The following is an 18,118-nucleotide window of genomic DNA, read 5'->3' as shown; positions in this document are numbered from 1 at the left end:
TTGTGCCATCCAGAGGCCAAGTCATAAGAACCTGAGAGAACCTGTATGCTGTATGAGATCCTGGACATACAGCTATATTTGAGTAGAATTTATCTTTGAATATTAAATATTAACATTAATAATACAAAAAATACAATAATTTCCAAAGGTTACTTTCACTTCTCTGTCGGTCATTAACGTAATTTAATATAATTGCCCTCCAGCTGAAACGACACAATGGAGGAGCGGACCTTGTATTTGTTAACACATTCAGGCTGTGTCTCAAATGACGCACTTTTGTCAGTGCACTGACAGTCAGTGCACAGTGCACACAGTGCACTGAGGTCTTTAGTGCATAGTGTTGTGGAAAAATTTGAGCACTGTGCCCTTGCTGGAAGTGACGGCTGAGCATGTCATTAGCTCGCCATAATATGAGTTGGCTACTGTTTACAATGCACAGCGTCTGGTGCTTTTATTTCCATGTCCTTCACCCCAAAGGACAACAATCACACATACAATACTTTGGTTGGCATGGGAAGGTTGGTGTCCCATCAACATTACTTATAGAATTGGGAGACTGTTGACCAAACTCTTCTACTGAACTGAATGCCACATTTCCTCCGTGTCATTGTCAACATGGCCGCCGTTTAGTGCGTGCAGTGTCCAACGCTGTGTCTCAAATGCTGCACTTGTGCACTTCGGGCACTGTTTTTCAGTGCCTAGGGCGCTCACGCTGAAAATTTCAGTTGAGCCAGTGCACCGAAAGTGCCAGGATGATGCCCTAACAATGGCGGAAAAATGCAGTGCTTGAATGATGGGCTATGTCTCAAATGACGCACTTTTGTCAGTGCACTGACAGTCAGTGCACAGTGCACACAGTGCACTGAGGTCTTTAGTGCATAGTGTCGTGGAAAAATGTGAGCACTATCAAAGAAAATGGAATCTTGTACAAGAACGACCACTAGCTGGTGTGGCCAGGAGTGGCACTGCAGCTATGTTATCGCAGCCAAGTAAATAATGAATGGGTGCCAATGGGGCTGTACGCTTCTCATAGAACTATCTGCCCGTGTGATTTTTTCCCTGGAAACAATGAAGTCGCGTTCGATAGATATGAGTAAGTGAAAGCATTTGCCGACACGTTTGCATCTTGTCAAGTGTTAGATTCGTGAAAATGACCCTTATTTCAACTATAGCAATGACATAACACGTGACAATCGACTTTACGGCACTACGCCATTTGTTTTGTAGTTTTAAGTCTGACTTCAGATGTCGATGTGTTTAAAGTTATGTTAGGATTGTTGCGGACACCTGTTATTTATTGCATTTAAGGTGGTGGAAAAGCGGCATGTGTACATGGGGTAAAGGAAATGACTGCGCTCATCCTTACGAATTTGGGCACCTTCAATTAACATGTTGGACGGTGGTGGGGGTTGAGGTGTGTGACCGTAGATGTCTCTGCTAGGAGGATCAGTCAGAGTACGTCTCTCGTCAGCTCTGGTCGTGAATAGTCGCAGAGATTCCTCAGCCAGCAGGTATTAGCCGAATGCTAGCGTGTTGCAGGACAAAACTAACACGTCTTTGGTAGAACAAAGCCATGTCAGGAACTTTAACTTCACTTCTAATACAACTTCCATGATAAGGTACAGAATGTGCACACATCTTTACAAACCAGAGAACAGAATCGTCACAAATCCCTGCTGAGCCATTTAGCCCAATAGGCTCCCATTCATCTTTTACTTGGCTGCGTGCGCCAACGGGGCTATAATGGGAGCCAATGACAGATGCCTATCTCATAGCTTAGAACATTTCTGGCACTATGCACTGTGCCCTCCCTGGAAGTGACGGCTGAGCATGGCATTAGCTCACCAAAATATGAGTTGGCTACTGTTTACAATGCACAGCGTCTGGTGCTTGTATTTCCATGCACTTCACCCCAAATGACAACAATCACACATACAATACTGTGGTTGGCATGAGAAGGTTGGTGTCCCATCAACATTACTTACAGAATTAGGAGACTGTTGGCCAAACTCTTCTACTGAACTGAATGCCACATTTCCTCTGTGTCATTGTCAACATGGCCGCCGTTTAGTGCGTGCAGTGTCCATCATTCAAGCACTGCATTTTTCCGCCATTGTTAGGGCATCATCCTGGCACTTTCAGTGCACTGGCTCAACTGAAATTTTCTGCGTGAGCGCCCTAGGCACTGAAAAACAGTGCCCGAAGTGCACAAGTGCGGCATTTGAGACACAGCCATGGACACTGCACGCACTAAACGGCGGCCATGTTGACAATGACACGGAGGAAATGTGGCATTCAGTTCAGTAGAAGAGTTTGGTTAACAGTCTCCTAATTCTGTAAGAAATGTTGATGGGGCACCAACCTTTTCATGCAAATCAAAGTCTTGTATGTGTGTATGATATCCTTTGGGGTGAAGGACATGGAAATACAAGCACCAGACTCTGTGCATTGTAAACAGTAGCCAACTCATATTTTGGCGAGCTAATGCCATGCTCAGCCGTCACTTCCAGCGAGGGCACAGTGCATAGTGCTCAAATTTTTCCACGACACTATGCACTAAAGACCTCAGTGCACTGTGTGCACTGACTGTCAGTGCACTGACAAAAGTGCGCCATTTGAGACATAGCCCATCATTCAAGGAGCGTGTTCCATTCTCCACACTCTGCACTGTGTACTGTGATACAGTGCACTTTCCACCCTCAACTTAACGGCTAAATTTGAGGGTGAAGTGCAGATCAAATTCACGTTCTGTCTGATACACTTCACTGAAATGACGGTTGTCGCGTGTCATCAGAGTTTACCAACCGCCAATATACAATTCATCACGGAAGACACTGTTCCTTATGTTGACAATTTTTAAAAGTTACCCCTTTCTCTTATACACATGGCTATTGTCTTTGGAATCAAAGCTATGCTGTCATCACAGAGATTCGGCAGTTTGACCAATCTGACACTCAGAGGAAACTACGTAACAAACATGGCGGCCGTTGAGTGCGAAAAGTGTACATAACTCCATACTTCAAAAAATGGCCGGTTTGAGGGCGTTATCCGGGTAGTTTACAGTACACTTCACCGCCGCGATTAGAAATGGAACTGCCCTGCGTACCCAAACACAGTGCGGGAAGGGCGGAAAGTATGAAGATTGGAACAGCCTCTAGCACTGCATTTTCCCGCCATTGTTAGGGGATCATCCCGGCACTTTCAGTGCACTGGCTCAACTGAAATTTTCAGCGTGAGCGCCCTAGGCACTGAAAAACAGTGCCCGAAGTGCACAAGTGCAGCATTTGAGACACAGCGTCAGTCTCCAACAGGTCCCAACTAAAACTGCTTAGTTTTGCCGCGGCCATTTTGCTGTAGATGTCAAACGGTGTAGGGTTAACCTCTAAATCTGTCATCTAATTGTGTGCAGTGATGTTTAAGTGCAATTATCAGTTGGAACAGGTTCAACATCATGCACCATGGTCCTCAGTTTGTCAGTTTAGTCCAAACACTTCACCATTTCTCCTTAGATTCAAAGCAAATGTTCAACTTGATTTGTTTGGTTTTGGAGATTTGGCTCTATGATAGTCATATCCTGAAGCGTGCTGGAAATTCCTGCATTTGATTTTCAAAGCTTAATAGTCCACGAGAAAGAGAACATATTGGTAGCTTTCATATTTTGTTGCATAGGGTTCAACGTGTAGATTTAGTTTTTTTTCCTCCACTTCAAACCCAAACATTTTTCTTGGAAAAGTGTCTCATGAACACATTTATTTTGGTTTTGTGACAAAAAAGACCAGACCATAGTGTCAAACCTGTTCCAACTGATATGTCTATTAAATGTGAATGTGAAGGCTGCAACACATATTCCAAATTGTTGTGGCAAATGACATTGTTGATATGACAAAAGAAAAAAAAGTTTCACGGCTTCTTCTCCCAGACCTTATCCATTGGCTACATGATTGCAGTAGCCTAGTCTCTCTTACTTGTTAAACATTTGGCTATTTTCTTTGTAATAATCATGTAGCCACTCTGTGCCTGCCTGTTACAATAAATCCCATGACCACGTTGGTACATTTAAAACACCAAAACATACACCCCCCAAAATCTCCCGGTTCCCTTTTCATTCATCACAGCAAACCAACCACTTTACGAACTCCTCGGAAGCTGTCAACTTGGGCTTTCAAAATGACAGGCGACATCATCCAGTAACTGTTGCCAATTTCCCCCGAGTGTCCAATTAGCGTTTTGGTAGGCGGGCCTTCAGTCCATCAGCACTGCTGCGGAGGAGGTGTTCCTGGTGGCCATCTTGGATGCGAGGAGTGATTGTTTGGCAAGTACATTTATTAAAAAATACAGAAATATCCCATAAGGCAGACTAGTTGTTACCGGGGTTAAAAGTGCACTAAGGATAATAGAGGAGCCCCTCGTGACAAGCCTGTTAGAGGGACCTCTTCCCGGCTCAACGGCGGTGAATTACACGCGCCTGCATATTCCCTGTTCCGACTATGTGTGGACCGCAGCCAGGCAGTCGCCGGTTGTCTTTCATCGGCAGGGATAGCGGGCTATGAAACACTACACAAAAGTGTGCATTGCATCTGTTTTGTTGATTTTACGAAAGAGCACAACCGTCATTTTATATCGGACATGCGGTTTTACGTAGGCCTATTGCTTAACCGTTTGAAAAATGGCCATCATTTAGCTGGATTACGCTTTGTATCAATTGTTCTGATTGATGGTCTATTATTATTGTTCACTCACTTTCGGTTACATAGAGATGATGCATGCTGCTGTCGTAATGTATCATTTAGCTTTCTGAAAAATAACTAGCAAGACACTTCAGTCAAGTTGTGTCTTACTCTTTTAAATACTTCTGATACTTGTGCATTGTCTTGTGAAGTGCTAATCATGCCTCTGTCATTTGGGATTTCAATCTCAGTGGTAAACTTAGATTGCAGGCTGGGCAAAAGCCACATTGCCGTTCTCTGCCTGCACACCTGAAGAGGACACTTCAATGGAATTGTGTGTTAATTGCAACAATGTCAACAAGAGTGTCATTGTTGCTAGTCACAAAAAATGCCCTACTTGTTATTGTGACTTTGATGAGACTGGACGAAGACTTCCATTGGAGTGTCCACTCTTGCAGAAGGATGGGAAACCGCAATGTAGCATTTTCACACCATAGACTAGGCCACATGCATGACCTGAGAAAATGAGAGAAGTTTGAACAGAAACTTGCCATTATTTTTTTGTGGTTGACATCTGGCTACAAACAGATGTTATTGAAGTAATAGACCTCCTAGAGGTAAATAATCTCTGCATCTTCAGCATCTACTACAGATATGGCAATGCATGCCTGGAGATTTGTTGAAATTTTGTGAAGGCAAGTCAGATTAACCCTACACAAGTTACATCGCTGAAGAACAGTTTTACAGAAGGTGGCACATCATGTACTATTCACAGGCAGTGATGACCATGCAGGTTGTGTATGCAACATGCTTTTTAAATGAACACAAAGTAAGCAATATCACCAAAGGGCAGTAACGTGATAAAACAGTGTGGGTTTAAGTTGGTATGAATATAAGGGTATTAGACCATTCTCCTTTCATGAGGTATTTGTTGTGGTTTTGCAATTCAATGAGTGATTTCAATGCAACATTTCACACCTAGACGTGAGAGAAGGCATGAAGACAACAGCATCATAGTACAGAAGCCATGGCGGACAAGAGAAAACTCCAAGGTAGGCACTACTACGGCACAATGACATGAAGGCTATTACAGGGTATCACAAGTTTTCACATCACTCCTATTCTTTCTCACATTTTGTTTTCTGTTCTGTTTCTCTGCATTAACATCCAGAGATGTTCTGAGGGAAATGCATCACGCATATTTTGTGTTTACCTTTGTATTGGGGGATTTTTTTTTTTTTTTTTTTTTTTTAATCAGAGGACTCTGGGCCAAACAGTTACAACACAAAATGTGTAGTTTAGCAGTAAGATGACTTGTCAGTGGTGATTCATAGGATGATCACAGTGACAGTCACAGTGGCCATTGGTTATATCTTACGTCACCACTGCTGTTCCAATCCCCACCCCACTACCCTGCCGTTACATGTGTTTTTTCACCCCCACCCCACCCTCTAACCCAGTGTTTCCCAACCTTTTTTGACTCCCGTACCCCCTAAGCCTTTTTGTTGTAACATGAGTACCCCCTATCTCATGCTCTCTATATATTCCTTTATCCCAGTATGACTATACTCTATTCAATTGTCATTATCACATTTTTCCTCGTACCCCCTGAGGTGTGCCCACGTACCCCTGGTTGGGAAACACTGCTCTAACCACCCCAAGGCATTGTCTGTCTGTGTGTGTGTGTGTCTTTATTCCCCTCACTCTATCTCTGTCTCATCCTCCTCTGGTGTTTGTCCCTCTGTCTCTCAGGTGAAATAGATCGATGTCTGAAAAAAGTGGCGGAAGGAGTGGAGCAGTTTGAGGACATTTGGCAAAAGGTGACTTCAACATGCCGTAAAGAATGAGAGATTTAGAAGTTGTATAGTAATTAATTGTAATGCGTTATCTCGTGAAATCTGAAAAAAAATATTTGATAAAGGCAGTGATGAGCAATGATGTGAGGTTTTCAGTTGCACCCTGTTAGTTTGGACAATGATGAAAATCAGGTAAGATGAAGTGTCTCTTGAGCAAGGTGGATGTGAAAGGGTCCTACTGTATGCATTGTTCTTTAAATAACACTCTTGTTGACAATTGCCTGGACTTTTCCATATTCATCCATATATATTAGGTATTGAACGTGTGAAAAATGTTGTTTACATGCTTAGTGGTTCATTGAAACGTCCCACTACATTTTCACTTAAAACACGACTGAAGTGGAGTATGTGGGCGTCTCTCCGGCCATCAAATGTTGTACAGTAGTACACTTCAATTACAATGCACATTATAATGCACTCTCATTGGTACACTTTTTTTTATGCCCATGACCCTGTGTCCTTCACGTCATTGAAGAGACACTTGATCTTTTGTCACCTTCTCTGAATGAAAGTGTGTGAAGGTCAATGTTGCATCACGATTGCTGTATTCATTCAGTGCGTTATAGTCTTTTTTAGTGTTTATATTTTTTTCTGCAAACGGTGTTAATTAGGATGTTGATGTACAGAGTCATGTGAGGGCTATTTTTTATTGTGGAGCGTTATGGGATTGATATGGACTTGTTCATGATCTTTGTTCCACTATTGTGTCCTTTCAACAGCTTCACAATGCAGCTAACGCAAACCAGAAAGAGAAATATGAAGCAGACCTCAAGAAAGAGATCAAGAAGTTACAGGTGAGACTTTAAGCAACACTTGGTAGTTTTTTTCCTTTTTTTTGTACCTTACAACCTGAAGTGGTAGGTTTCCCTCAGCACTTTTTAGTTAAGGCGGCTACCTTGACAACAACGGCCACCTTCACTAGATCATAAAAAGACAGGGCATGATATAGCCATAGCTGCTGAAATGGCAATAAATTTAAACAATCAATCATCAATCACCATAAAAAGACAAGTGGTTGTGAAATTGTGTGTGATTCTGATGCAATTCCTTCCTTCACAAAAAACATACTTTTATGGGTTTTCAGATAATATTTTGGGTTTTCAGATCATACCAATGATGATGGTCACATCACTCACATGTCTGATACCGGCCAACCCCCCACCACCTTGACTAATGAAAATCCATCAGGAAACGCTGTAATTGTGTCATTTAAAACATTGATGCCTGATGTTGCATTGCGCAACATTTGCCCTGCCGCCTGGAGCTGCATTACGCAACATTCAGGTTCATGAGATTTGAGACAACTTTATTAAAAATCTCAGTTTGTTTGAGATGAATAAACACATTTATTGAAAGATGTGTTTAAATGCAACTTAGTGCATATTTGTATGTGCTTCAGAAGCTGAGATATTTTGATTTTTATAGGCTGAGGGCAGCTTTTCTTAAAAAGGGCTCAGGCATTCAGCACCCTTTTTTGCAGGTGACTTAGGCGTCAATGGGTTAAACTACTGGCCTGTTCCTCCAAACTTGCTGTATTTGAGATATACTCAGTTCAGGGTGGCAGAGTGACTTTTTTTTTATCCTGTCACAAAATGTGAATCAAAGATATACACAGATATACAGAATGGAAGTGGATTGGGAATTCAAACTACACACCGATGGACCAATCCTCCAAAATGAATCATTGCCGTTATAACCAGTGGAGGTCGGCAAAACGACTTTTGCCCCACCACCAGTTGATGAAATTAATTTTAAAATCCTTGATAGTTTACCTCTGTGGACGACAGACCCATAGACTGGAAGTGGAGAGTCTCTTCTTCCAGCTGATACATTTCTATTCTATGCAAGGCGGTAAATTGACTTCTGAAGTGTCTTTCACCCTGTTATCAGTTGGTGAAATGAGTTTAAAAACATTAATGATGACATGAGGTTGATTTTAATTGGATGCATGTTCCACAACCTCAGATACATTTAGTAGTTTTTTTATCTTCCAGTGTGAAGGAGGGAGGTTCTCCTGTCCTGTTGCAACTTCATAAAGGTCATTGAACTCCAACGTTTATGATCGTTTGGGTTGTCATGAAAACCAACCGCTACCCAAGCCAGTTGTGTGTTTGTGTGTGCGTGTGTGCAAGCATATATGCATGTGTGTGTGTGTGTGTGTGTGCGTGTGTGTCAGAGATTGACAGTATGAGACCAAGAGATTGAGTGGGTGAGTGGCCAGTGTGCTTGACTGCACAGGGCGTGTTTCCACAGGATGGAGTTGAACAACCACCTCTCTCTTTTCACATCTCTCTCCGTCTCTCACTCTGTTATTTTCCCCTCTCATGCTGTCCTTTGTCCTGGCTGTGCAGAGGCTCCGTGACCAGATTAAAACCTGGGTGGCCTCCAATGAGATCAAAGACAAACGGCAGCTAGTGGAGAATCGCAAGCTCATTGAAACGGTAAAAAAAAAAAAACACACTACAGTCTATGTCTATGTCTCTTATGTCTCTCTCTTTGTTTCTCTCAATCTCTCTCCTTTCTTTCTGGTTCTTTATCCTGCTGTTACTCTTAATGTATCCACCTCTACCTGTCCATCTCTCCTTCCCTCTTACACACTGTCTTTTCTCTTTCTCTTCTCTTCCTCTGTCTCCTCTGTGTCATCCTAATCCATCACTATTTCTCTATAAGTCTGTCTCTACCTCCATCCGTCCATCTCAATAGGTCTGTCTCTCCCTTTCTCCACTCCTGTCTTCCTCTGCATCACTATCCCTCCCTGTTTGTCTGTTTCATTCTCTATCTCTGTGTCCTTCACATTTCTCTCTTCTGGGCTATGAAAATAAAAGTTGCATGTCCACACACTAGCTCCCGTTTTTCTTTTTCGTTTTGTTTTCCCCAAGTGAACCCTTTATTTTCATAGTTGTCTCACCTTTTGTCCTGCACCTGCGTCTTGGATGTGCGCCCCACTACCTCACTGTCTTCTGGGCTATACCACAAGTAATTACACTAGGTTGCTAAAAGGATTACCTTCTAGATTCTAGTCGTTAAAGTTTACAAAGAGGCTCCCAGTGCTCCTCTTCTTGTTCTGAGGAGGCAGGAAGGATCTCCGATAATGAACTGTCCCCATTAAATACCATTGTGGCTGTTTGAATAATTTAAGGGCACGCTTGATAATCTGTGTGTGTGTGTGTGTGTGTGTGCGTGTGTGTGTGCGTGTGTGCGTGTGTGTGTGTGTGTGTTTTCTCTCTTCAGCAAATGGAGCGCTTTAAGATCGTGGAGCGGGAGACCAAGACCAAGGCGTACTCCAAAGAAGGCCTCGGCCTGGCTCTTAAGGTGGACCCTGCGCAGAAGGAGAAGGAGGAGGTGGGCCAGTGGCTTACGGTGAGCCAAACGGCAGAATCCTTGAACTTTGTGTTTCTGAATAGTTTCTGATTGTGTTTCTGTTGTCTTGTCATGAATCGATGCATTAGATCAGGAAAATAAGTATCGCGATGCATTGTCATGACTAGGGCTGGGTATCGCAGCCATGTTCCTGAATCGATTCGATTTCGATTTATAGGGCGCTTTGAATCGATTACTCACGATTCAATTCGATTCGATTCGATTCATTCCGAATCGATTCAATCCATTCCTTTCTTTGTGCCAGGATTTCCCCCAAAAGATGCTGTTGCCTATTTTTATATCAAAATGTCAAAGGGCTGTGGCTTGACGGTGTTAATAATACCTATTGGGTATTTTCTGTAGAACTAAATTAAACAAAAAGAACATAAAGAAAAAGAACCAAAAAATCGATTTTGTGCCTTGTGAATCGATTATGTGAATTTTAAATGATATTGATCGATTATCGATTGAATCGATTATTTTACCCAGCCCTAGTCATGACATTGCACATCCCTATTACCCATGACTGCCCTAAAGTCTAAAGTGATGTCTAATGGTGTGTGTGTGCTGATAAATGATGCCCCCCTTCTCTCCCTTTAATTGGACTCTCTTTGGTTCCACAGAACACCATAGACACCTTGAATATGCAAGTCGACCAGTTTGAGAGTGAAATAGAGTCACTATCTGTCGTGACACGCAAGAAGAAAGGAGACAAAGAGGTACAGACTCCGATGGTTTATTTATATATCTTTATCCCCCTCCCTCCCCCTAAGTCATGCACCATTGTATTCTTTGTCATGGCTTGTGAAGGAGGATACGACTGTCAGATCTTGGGTTTCCTGTTTGGCCTGCGTCTTAAAACGGATTTCTACTTGTGAGCATTTTGTCCCCAAGGTAGTTTCCTTAGGTGGACAATTGTGTGGTGGGGAATTGAGACTTGCCCTCGGCCAAGGCGTTATGATTTGTCGTCGTTGTTGTCATTGGTGGAGACAAAAATGACACAAAATCTTAATATACAGTCTTTCCCATCAGAGATTTAGAGCAGTGGTTCCCAACCTATGGGTCGGGACCCCCCTTATGGGTCGCCAAAGATCCACAGGGGGTCGCGGAGCCCTCTTGATTTTAAGGGGTTTTGTTTTAAATATATATAGCCCATGTTGAATAAAAGACAAAGCATTTAACTAATAAATGCATAGACGCAACAAATTGTAAGTGCTACATTAAACATTTATTCTATATTTGACCAAAGACGAATTGAGGAATAAAATAACTAAAATAAGTTTTCGAAGGAAACGGAGAGCATCTTGTGATCTTGTGGCGCTCGCGTGGTTGGGTCACCAAAGCTTACAATAGTAAAAACATGGGTCCCTTAAGAAAAAGGTTGGGAACCACTGATTTAGAGTATATGTCTTATCCAGTCTCTTGTGTATATATCTTATACAGTCTCTCTTGTCCCATATGAGTAGTTGCTATTTCAATGGCTCTTTCTTGACAACCTGACAGTCTCCATTCCTCTTCTCTCCATTCTCAACCTCATCCTCTCCTCCATCCTCTCCTCCATCACCCTCCTTCTTTCTTCCCCTCCACCCCTGTCTCTCCATCCTCCTCCTCCTCCTCTGTAGAAGCAGGACCGTGTAGAGGAGCTGAAGAGGATGGTTGAGAGGCATCGCTACCACATCCGAATGAACGAGACCATCCTGCGCATGCTGGACAATGACTCCATACAGGTGCAATAGTCCTCCATTTCTTGTGTGTGTGTGTGTGTGTGTGTGTGTGTGTGTGTGTGCGTGCGTGCGTGCGTGCGTGCGTGCGTGCGTGCGTGCGTGCGTGCGTTGTGTAGAATACTACTCGTACCCTATGCTGAGGGCCCTTCAGGAGCCAGCATCAAATTTGACTCGGGGCATTTCCCAAACCTGCAGTACCCCACCTCTCTCTCTCCACTTATTTTCACTAGCCTGCCACGATACAAGCACTAAAGGCCAAACAATGCAAGTCATACAAGTATATAAGTTGGTGGACAACAGTTCACAATTTATTAGTCAGGACTGGTGTGTTGTCTTTCCATTAGGTGGACGATCCAACTAGTCGTTACTGTGTCCTATAAGTATTGATCTGTTGCCTCTCATTGTATTGTACATATTTAGCAAATGTAACAATTTATGACAACAAGTTCAGGTGTCATTGTCCTACTGCTATTTTATCTGATTAGTGTTGTATACTGTGCATTAAGTGTGTGAACTTCCCAAAATCATAACCGAAGGTGATGGATACAGTTAAACGTCTGTGAAAGAAAAAAGAAATGTTTGCACACCAAATTCCTCTCATACTGTTTTATTTGACAACTCTCACACGTTTCGAGACTGAGCAAAGACCTTTATTTGGTTGAAAATTCTCTGTGAATTTAATCAAATACAAGACTGTGTGCTGTTTTTTACTGTAAGCCAAAGCAACCACATTTCACTGAATATGTGCTCCGACTGCAGACTGCTATGCTGTTGAAAGTCACGTGACTGAATGACTGACTGTGTGTGTGTGTGTGTGTGTGTGTGTGTCTGTCTGTGTGTGTGTGTCTGTCTGTGTGTGTGTGTGTCTGTGTGTCTCTGTGTGTGTGTGTCTGTCTGTGTGTGTGTGTCTGCGCACGCAGGTGGACTCGGTCCGCAAGATCAAGGACGATGTGGAGTACTACCTGGACTCGTGCCAGGACCCCGACTTTGAGGAGAACGAGTTCCTCTACGACGACCTGGACCTAGAGGACATCCGTAAGTGTGGCAGAGAGAGAGAGAGAGAGAGAGAGAGAGAGAGACTCCTCCTCCTATAATGATACAGACCTGCAGGCAAGTGAAGTGTGTGTGTGTGTGTGTGTGTGTGTGTGTGTGTGTGTGTGTGTGTGTGTGTGTGTGTGTGTGTGTGTGTGTGTGTGTGTGTGTGTGTGTGTGTGTGTGTGTGTGTGTATGTGTGTGTGTGTGTGTGTGTGTGGCCTTTATGTTGCCAATTGGCTTTGTTCTAAATTTCCAAATGGATTATTTGATCTTCACCGTGGAAGGTTAGGTCGTCAAGACTTTGTAAAAGAACTGCCCCCGTTTTTCACAACTTGTCTTTCTGCTCTCCTTATTACCTTCTTCTCTCATCCCTTCTTTTCTTAAATGTGCCCTCACTTTCTGCATGATTGTCTTTACCTTTGACCACGTGTTCCCTAATGCTCGCATTCTCCTTTTTTTAATCGTCCTGTATACAGTGTTGCCAGATTCTGCGGTTTCCCGCCCAATTGTGCTGTTCAGGATGGCCGTCTGATGGCATTTTGGGGGTGGTTTTTCTGGGAATTTATGGCCATAGAAATCAAGAGCTGTGTATATATGGCGCTTTTTTCGCCGATCGGAATAGATCTGATCCGATTAGTCTGATCGGAATGAAGTGTATACATTACATTGACCTCGAACGTTCGAATACCTGCCACGCGCGGTTACCAGGGACCGTGCTTAGTAACAGGCCGGGTTATATGGTTGAAACTGCGATAAACATGAAAGTACCGCTTGCTTTATTTATATTTTTAGTCTTTCTGAAAGTGCAGCGGGAAGCGACACAGCTGTACTTAATCTTGCGCTTATGGGGAGGTGCGTAACAGCGGCACTCCGACGTGCTGTTGTCACCAGTTCACTTAAAACACCTCACAAACAAGAAAGAAGTCTGTGGATGAGAGTACGAAGCCAGGATTGGTGGGAGAGAGTTGTTCTGCAGGAATTCAGTGACCAATGTGGCGTGAAAATGTTAGGATAACCAGAGCTTCATTTGTTAAAATATGTGACACGATTGCGTCACAAACAACCAAGTGGAATAGAGTGTAGATGGATCTGAGCGGACTACACCACCTCTTCTATTCTGATTAGAATTCTGATCTGATCAAAGAACTCTATTCCGATTGGCCTGTATAAAAGAGGATTCCTGATCGGATTAAAAAATATTCCTATTCTAATCGGATCAGAAGTGTCCATGTATACATACCTATTTTAATTTAGTTCAAATTGTCCGGAATTTAAATTTCGTGACCAGTTTTGAGCATTTTTTGGGCTGGGAATCATCCCTCTCATCTGGCAACCCTGCCTGTCTGTATATCTGTCCTGCTTACTCTCACCTTCTGCACATGAGAAAAGAAGGAAATCACAGAAGTAGGGAAGGAGATGTAGACATGGAGATCAGCACATGCTCATCCTCCTCTGTTCCGTCTCTTCCCCTCCTTAGGCCGGCCGCACATTGGCTCCGACAGCACTGCGGAGCACTTTCGCTTCCGACATATTTCGGACCCCCAAATCCAATTTCACTTGAACATATTGGAAGTCAGTGAGCGATGCAGACGAAATAGAACTTGTCTCTAATCGCTATCCGATATCGACGAATGACGGCGGACATCGGCGCCAGTGTGCGGCGTTCTATTGAAAACAATGGAATCAAACTTTTGCGGAGCAGTGCTCAGCACTTTTTTGGAGCCTATGTGCGGAAGCCCTTCCCCCTCTCTCCATCTGTCTGTGTTTGTTGTGTCTGCTTTGTGTGTTGGGCCTGTGTGGCGGCTTCTCTCTCTTTGTCATGGTTGTGTTTCTGTTCTGTTCTGCCCGCTTGTGTGTATCTCTCTCTCTCATCATCCTCTGACTCCATTTGTCTGTCTGCCTGTCTCTCCCTCTCTCTCTCTCTCTCTCTCTCTCGCGTCATCATCATTGTCCCTTTGTCTCTTTCTTCTTCTTCGCCGTCCTCTAACTTCTGTGTCTGTCTGTATTCCTCTGATTCTGTGTCCATCTGTCTTTTTGCCTGCTTATCCGTGTCTCCTCCTCTTCATCATCATAGTAGAGTAGTAGAGTAGAGCGTAGATTAGAGTACTTTTATTACTCCCGAGGGAAATGAAGGTGTCTTACAGCTTACATAAATACATACAAAACATACACAAAGACCTAATACACATTATTGCAGTTAACATATAGCACACATTAATGTACAGCAATTAGCCTTGCATGAGTTCACACACTCTCTCTCTCTCACACACACACACACACACACACACACACACACACACACACACACACACACACACACACACACACACACACCCATTGTCATCACCGTCCCCTGACCCTCTGTCCGCATGTCTCTCCTCGGTGACCGCGATTTCCTCGGGTTACTGTTGTTCCTGGAACGACATCGCAAAGTTGGCCCTGGATCAACATCTGGTTAGAGTGGTCATCTATGTCAAATTTCGCGCCAGTAACGTCTTCTGCAGTATGGGTTTAAGATCAGTTACATGCAGAAGTGGCTGTTACAAAATACATTATTCACTGACAGGTTAAGTTTAGGAATAGCCTATGTTTCGGTAAAGGCATAGTTTGGCATGTTGTTAGGTTGGTGTACACACATTTTCACTGACAGGTTATGTTTAGGAATTAGTTTTGGTTTAGGCACAGTTCCACATCGTAGAAGCCACTGTGACGGCACTTAGCATGCCCGCTAATTTTTGGAATCAGACATAGAATAGGCCTACATACGTAAGCTAAACCAGATGTTGATCCAGGACCAACTTTGCGATGTCGTTCCAGGAACAACAGTAACCCGAGGAAATCGCGGTCACCGTCTCCTCTCTGTTTTGTGCCTGACTCTGCTTTTCATCATCATGACTCCTCATCATGTCTGCGTGTGTGCACCTGCCTCTTCACCACTTCATCATCTCCTGTCTCTGACTCTGTCTGACTGTCTGGCTTCCTGTCTCTGACGGGCCCTCTGCTCTGGATCCAGAGCTGTCTGCCTTTCTGTTGTCTCTGTCCGTACGTCTGTCTACCCTATATATACAGTGAGGAGAATAAGTATTTGATCCCTTGCTGATTTTGATAGTTTGTCTTCTAATAAAGACATGATCAGTCTTTAATGTTAATGATAAAATGTATTCTAATATGGAGAGACAGAATATCAAAAAGAAAATCCAAAAATTAACTCTAAAGAATATATATTAATTGATTTATATTTAATTGAGGGAAATAAGTATTTGATCCCTTGCCAACCATTAAGGTTTCTGATCCCGCATATCAAATGGCACTTCCAATCAACTTGTTATCTGAATGGAACACACCTGTTAATAGTAACCTGCACAAAAGACACATTGAATCTGCAGAATCAGTCCATAGTATCTGTCAATCAAGCAAACTAAACTTGCCAACATAGGACAGACCAAAAAGCTGTCAAAGGATGTCAGGGACAAGATTTTAGAACTCAAGAAGGCTGAAATGGGCTCCTGGATTATAAGGAGCAAACTGTTGGTGCATTTCTTCCAAATTTTAGGACAAGCAAAATGATTATCAATCATCAATCTTAGGCCTGTCTGTGGTTCCATAGAAGGTTTGACCTTGTGGGGATTCAATAACCAGAAAAAAACAGAGATAAAACACCTTAAAACTGTATGGGAGGAGCTAGGAAAGGACCTCAAGGCAGCCGGGACCTCAATCATTAAGAAAACTATTGGAAACACTTAATACCACAGCGGATTAAAATCCTGCAGTGCATGTATGGTACCCCTGCTTCAGAAGGAACCTGTTCAGGCTCACCTGAGGTTTTCCAATGAACATCAAACTGGATTAGGATATGATTGGGAGGTGCTGGAATCAGATGACACCAAAATCAAACAGTTTGGCATTAACATAACTCGTTGTGTTTTGAGGAAGAGAAATGGTGCCTATGATCCCAAGAACAACACCTTCCCCAACATCATACATGAAAGTGGTAACATTATGTTTTGAGGTTGTTTGTCTGGCCAAGACACAGGACAATTTCACATCGTCAAGAATTGGATGGAGGGAGACATGTAAATATACAATGCTGTATGCCAACCTCTTTCCCACCACCACAAGACTGAAGGTGGGTCATGGATTGACCTCCCAATATGATAATAATCCATAACATATAGCCCAAACAAGGAAGGAGTTGCTCAAGAAGAAGCACATTAACGTCATGAAGTGGCCTAGCCAGTTTCCAAACATTAGCCCTATAATAATCCTGTGGAGGGAACAGAAGCTCCCATTTTGAGTCATACCATTTAAATTATTTAGAGATGATCTGCAAAGAAAAGTGGACAAAAATCCCTTCTAATATATCCACAAACATTGTCATTAACTGAAAGAAACATCTGAACTCTGTACAAGAAAACAAGGGCTTTGCCACCAAGTATTTTGTCTTCTTTGACTAGAGGGGTCAAATACTTATTTTCCTCAATGGAATACAAATCAATTAAAATATATTCTTGAAAGTTATTTTCTGGATTTTCTTTTTGATATTCTGTCTCTCCATATTAGAATACATTTTATCATTGATATTATAGACTGATCATGTCTTTATTAGTGGGCAAACCAACAAAATCAGCAAGGGATCAAATACTTATTCTCCTCACTGTATATATATATATATATGAGACGATAACTTTGTCTCCCCCAGGCCCCATGATGATCTGTCTATCTGTCTTTGTTTGTCTGTCCTACTTTCCGTCTGACTAGCTGTCTCACTGCCACCATTGCTGGATCTCAAATGGTGCACTTGTGCACTTCAGTGTTCATGTTTCAATGTGTGTTAGGGCTGGTAACATTCCCCAGAAATTAAATTCGAATATGGGTCTTAAAATATGGTCCGAATATAGAATATATTCAAATATTATTATTAATTTAAATATTAATTATTAAAATTTAATAAAAATTAAAAATATTAATATTATTAATTAAATGTTTTTTCCCGCTGAGAAAATCACACAAAAAACGAGCACTGGGCACGGAACAGTAATGGATCAGTGGGGAAAAGGCTATTGCATGTCGTTCTACACGTTTATTTTGTGCTGGAGATCGAATAGATACGAACAACACAAACTCGAAGTGGGAAAGTAGACACATGGCATAGCCAGGCTGTGCCCTCCTAGTGGCGCAACACTTTGATCGCCGATGATAATCAGGCAAACACGGTGTGAAAGACTATCTTAGTCCGTAACTGGCGACCGTAGATGTTAGAACCAATGTTGTTTGGTCGTAAGTAAATGTCACTCTTAATTTAGGGCGTATTCATTCAGACCAGGATTGATAGACTTTCGTTTTGACTCGCTGTGTATCGCTGTGTTTCTATCACCTGGAGTTGGTACGGGGGACCCAGATAGTCTTTTACAACGGCACCTTCGCGGATGCGCACTCCCTCTCTCTCACTTACCACACGCGCACAAACAGACACACA

General features: G+C 42.7%; 1 protein-coding gene across 1 annotated transcript in view; it reads left to right on the top strand.

Annotated features, from left to right (window-relative positions):
• Positions 1-4,241: 4,241 nt before the first annotated feature.
• cnot3b (CCR4-NOT transcription complex, subunit 3b) overlaps positions 4,242-18,118 on the top strand; it is a 37,263-nt gene continuing 23,386 nt past the window's right edge. The window contains exons 1-9 of the mRNA XM_063185900.1: positions 4,242-4,312; positions 5,650-5,719; positions 6,420-6,487; positions 7,243-7,317; positions 8,875-8,964; positions 9,755-9,883; positions 10,507-10,602; positions 11,506-11,610; positions 12,528-12,642. Coding sequence (XP_063041970.1) covers positions 5,695-5,719; positions 6,420-6,487; positions 7,243-7,317; positions 8,875-8,964; positions 9,755-9,883; positions 10,507-10,602; positions 11,506-11,610; positions 12,528-12,642 — 703 coding nt within the window. The 5' untranslated portion in view covers positions 4,242-4,312; positions 5,650-5,694. The remainder of the gene's footprint in view (positions 4,313-5,649; positions 5,720-6,419; positions 6,488-7,242; positions 7,318-8,874; positions 8,965-9,754; positions 9,884-10,506; positions 10,603-11,505; positions 11,611-12,527; positions 12,643-18,118) is intronic.

Source organism: Engraulis encrasicolus, chromosome 20, assembly GCF_034702125.1.
Source record: "Engraulis encrasicolus isolate BLACKSEA-1 chromosome 20, IST_EnEncr_1.0, whole genome shotgun sequence".
NCBI lineage: Eukaryota > Metazoa > Chordata > Actinopteri > Clupeiformes > Engraulidae > Engraulis > Engraulis encrasicolus.
The sequence above is the reverse complement of the archived record's forward strand: the minus strand, read 5'-3'. Positions and strand labels throughout refer to the sequence as shown.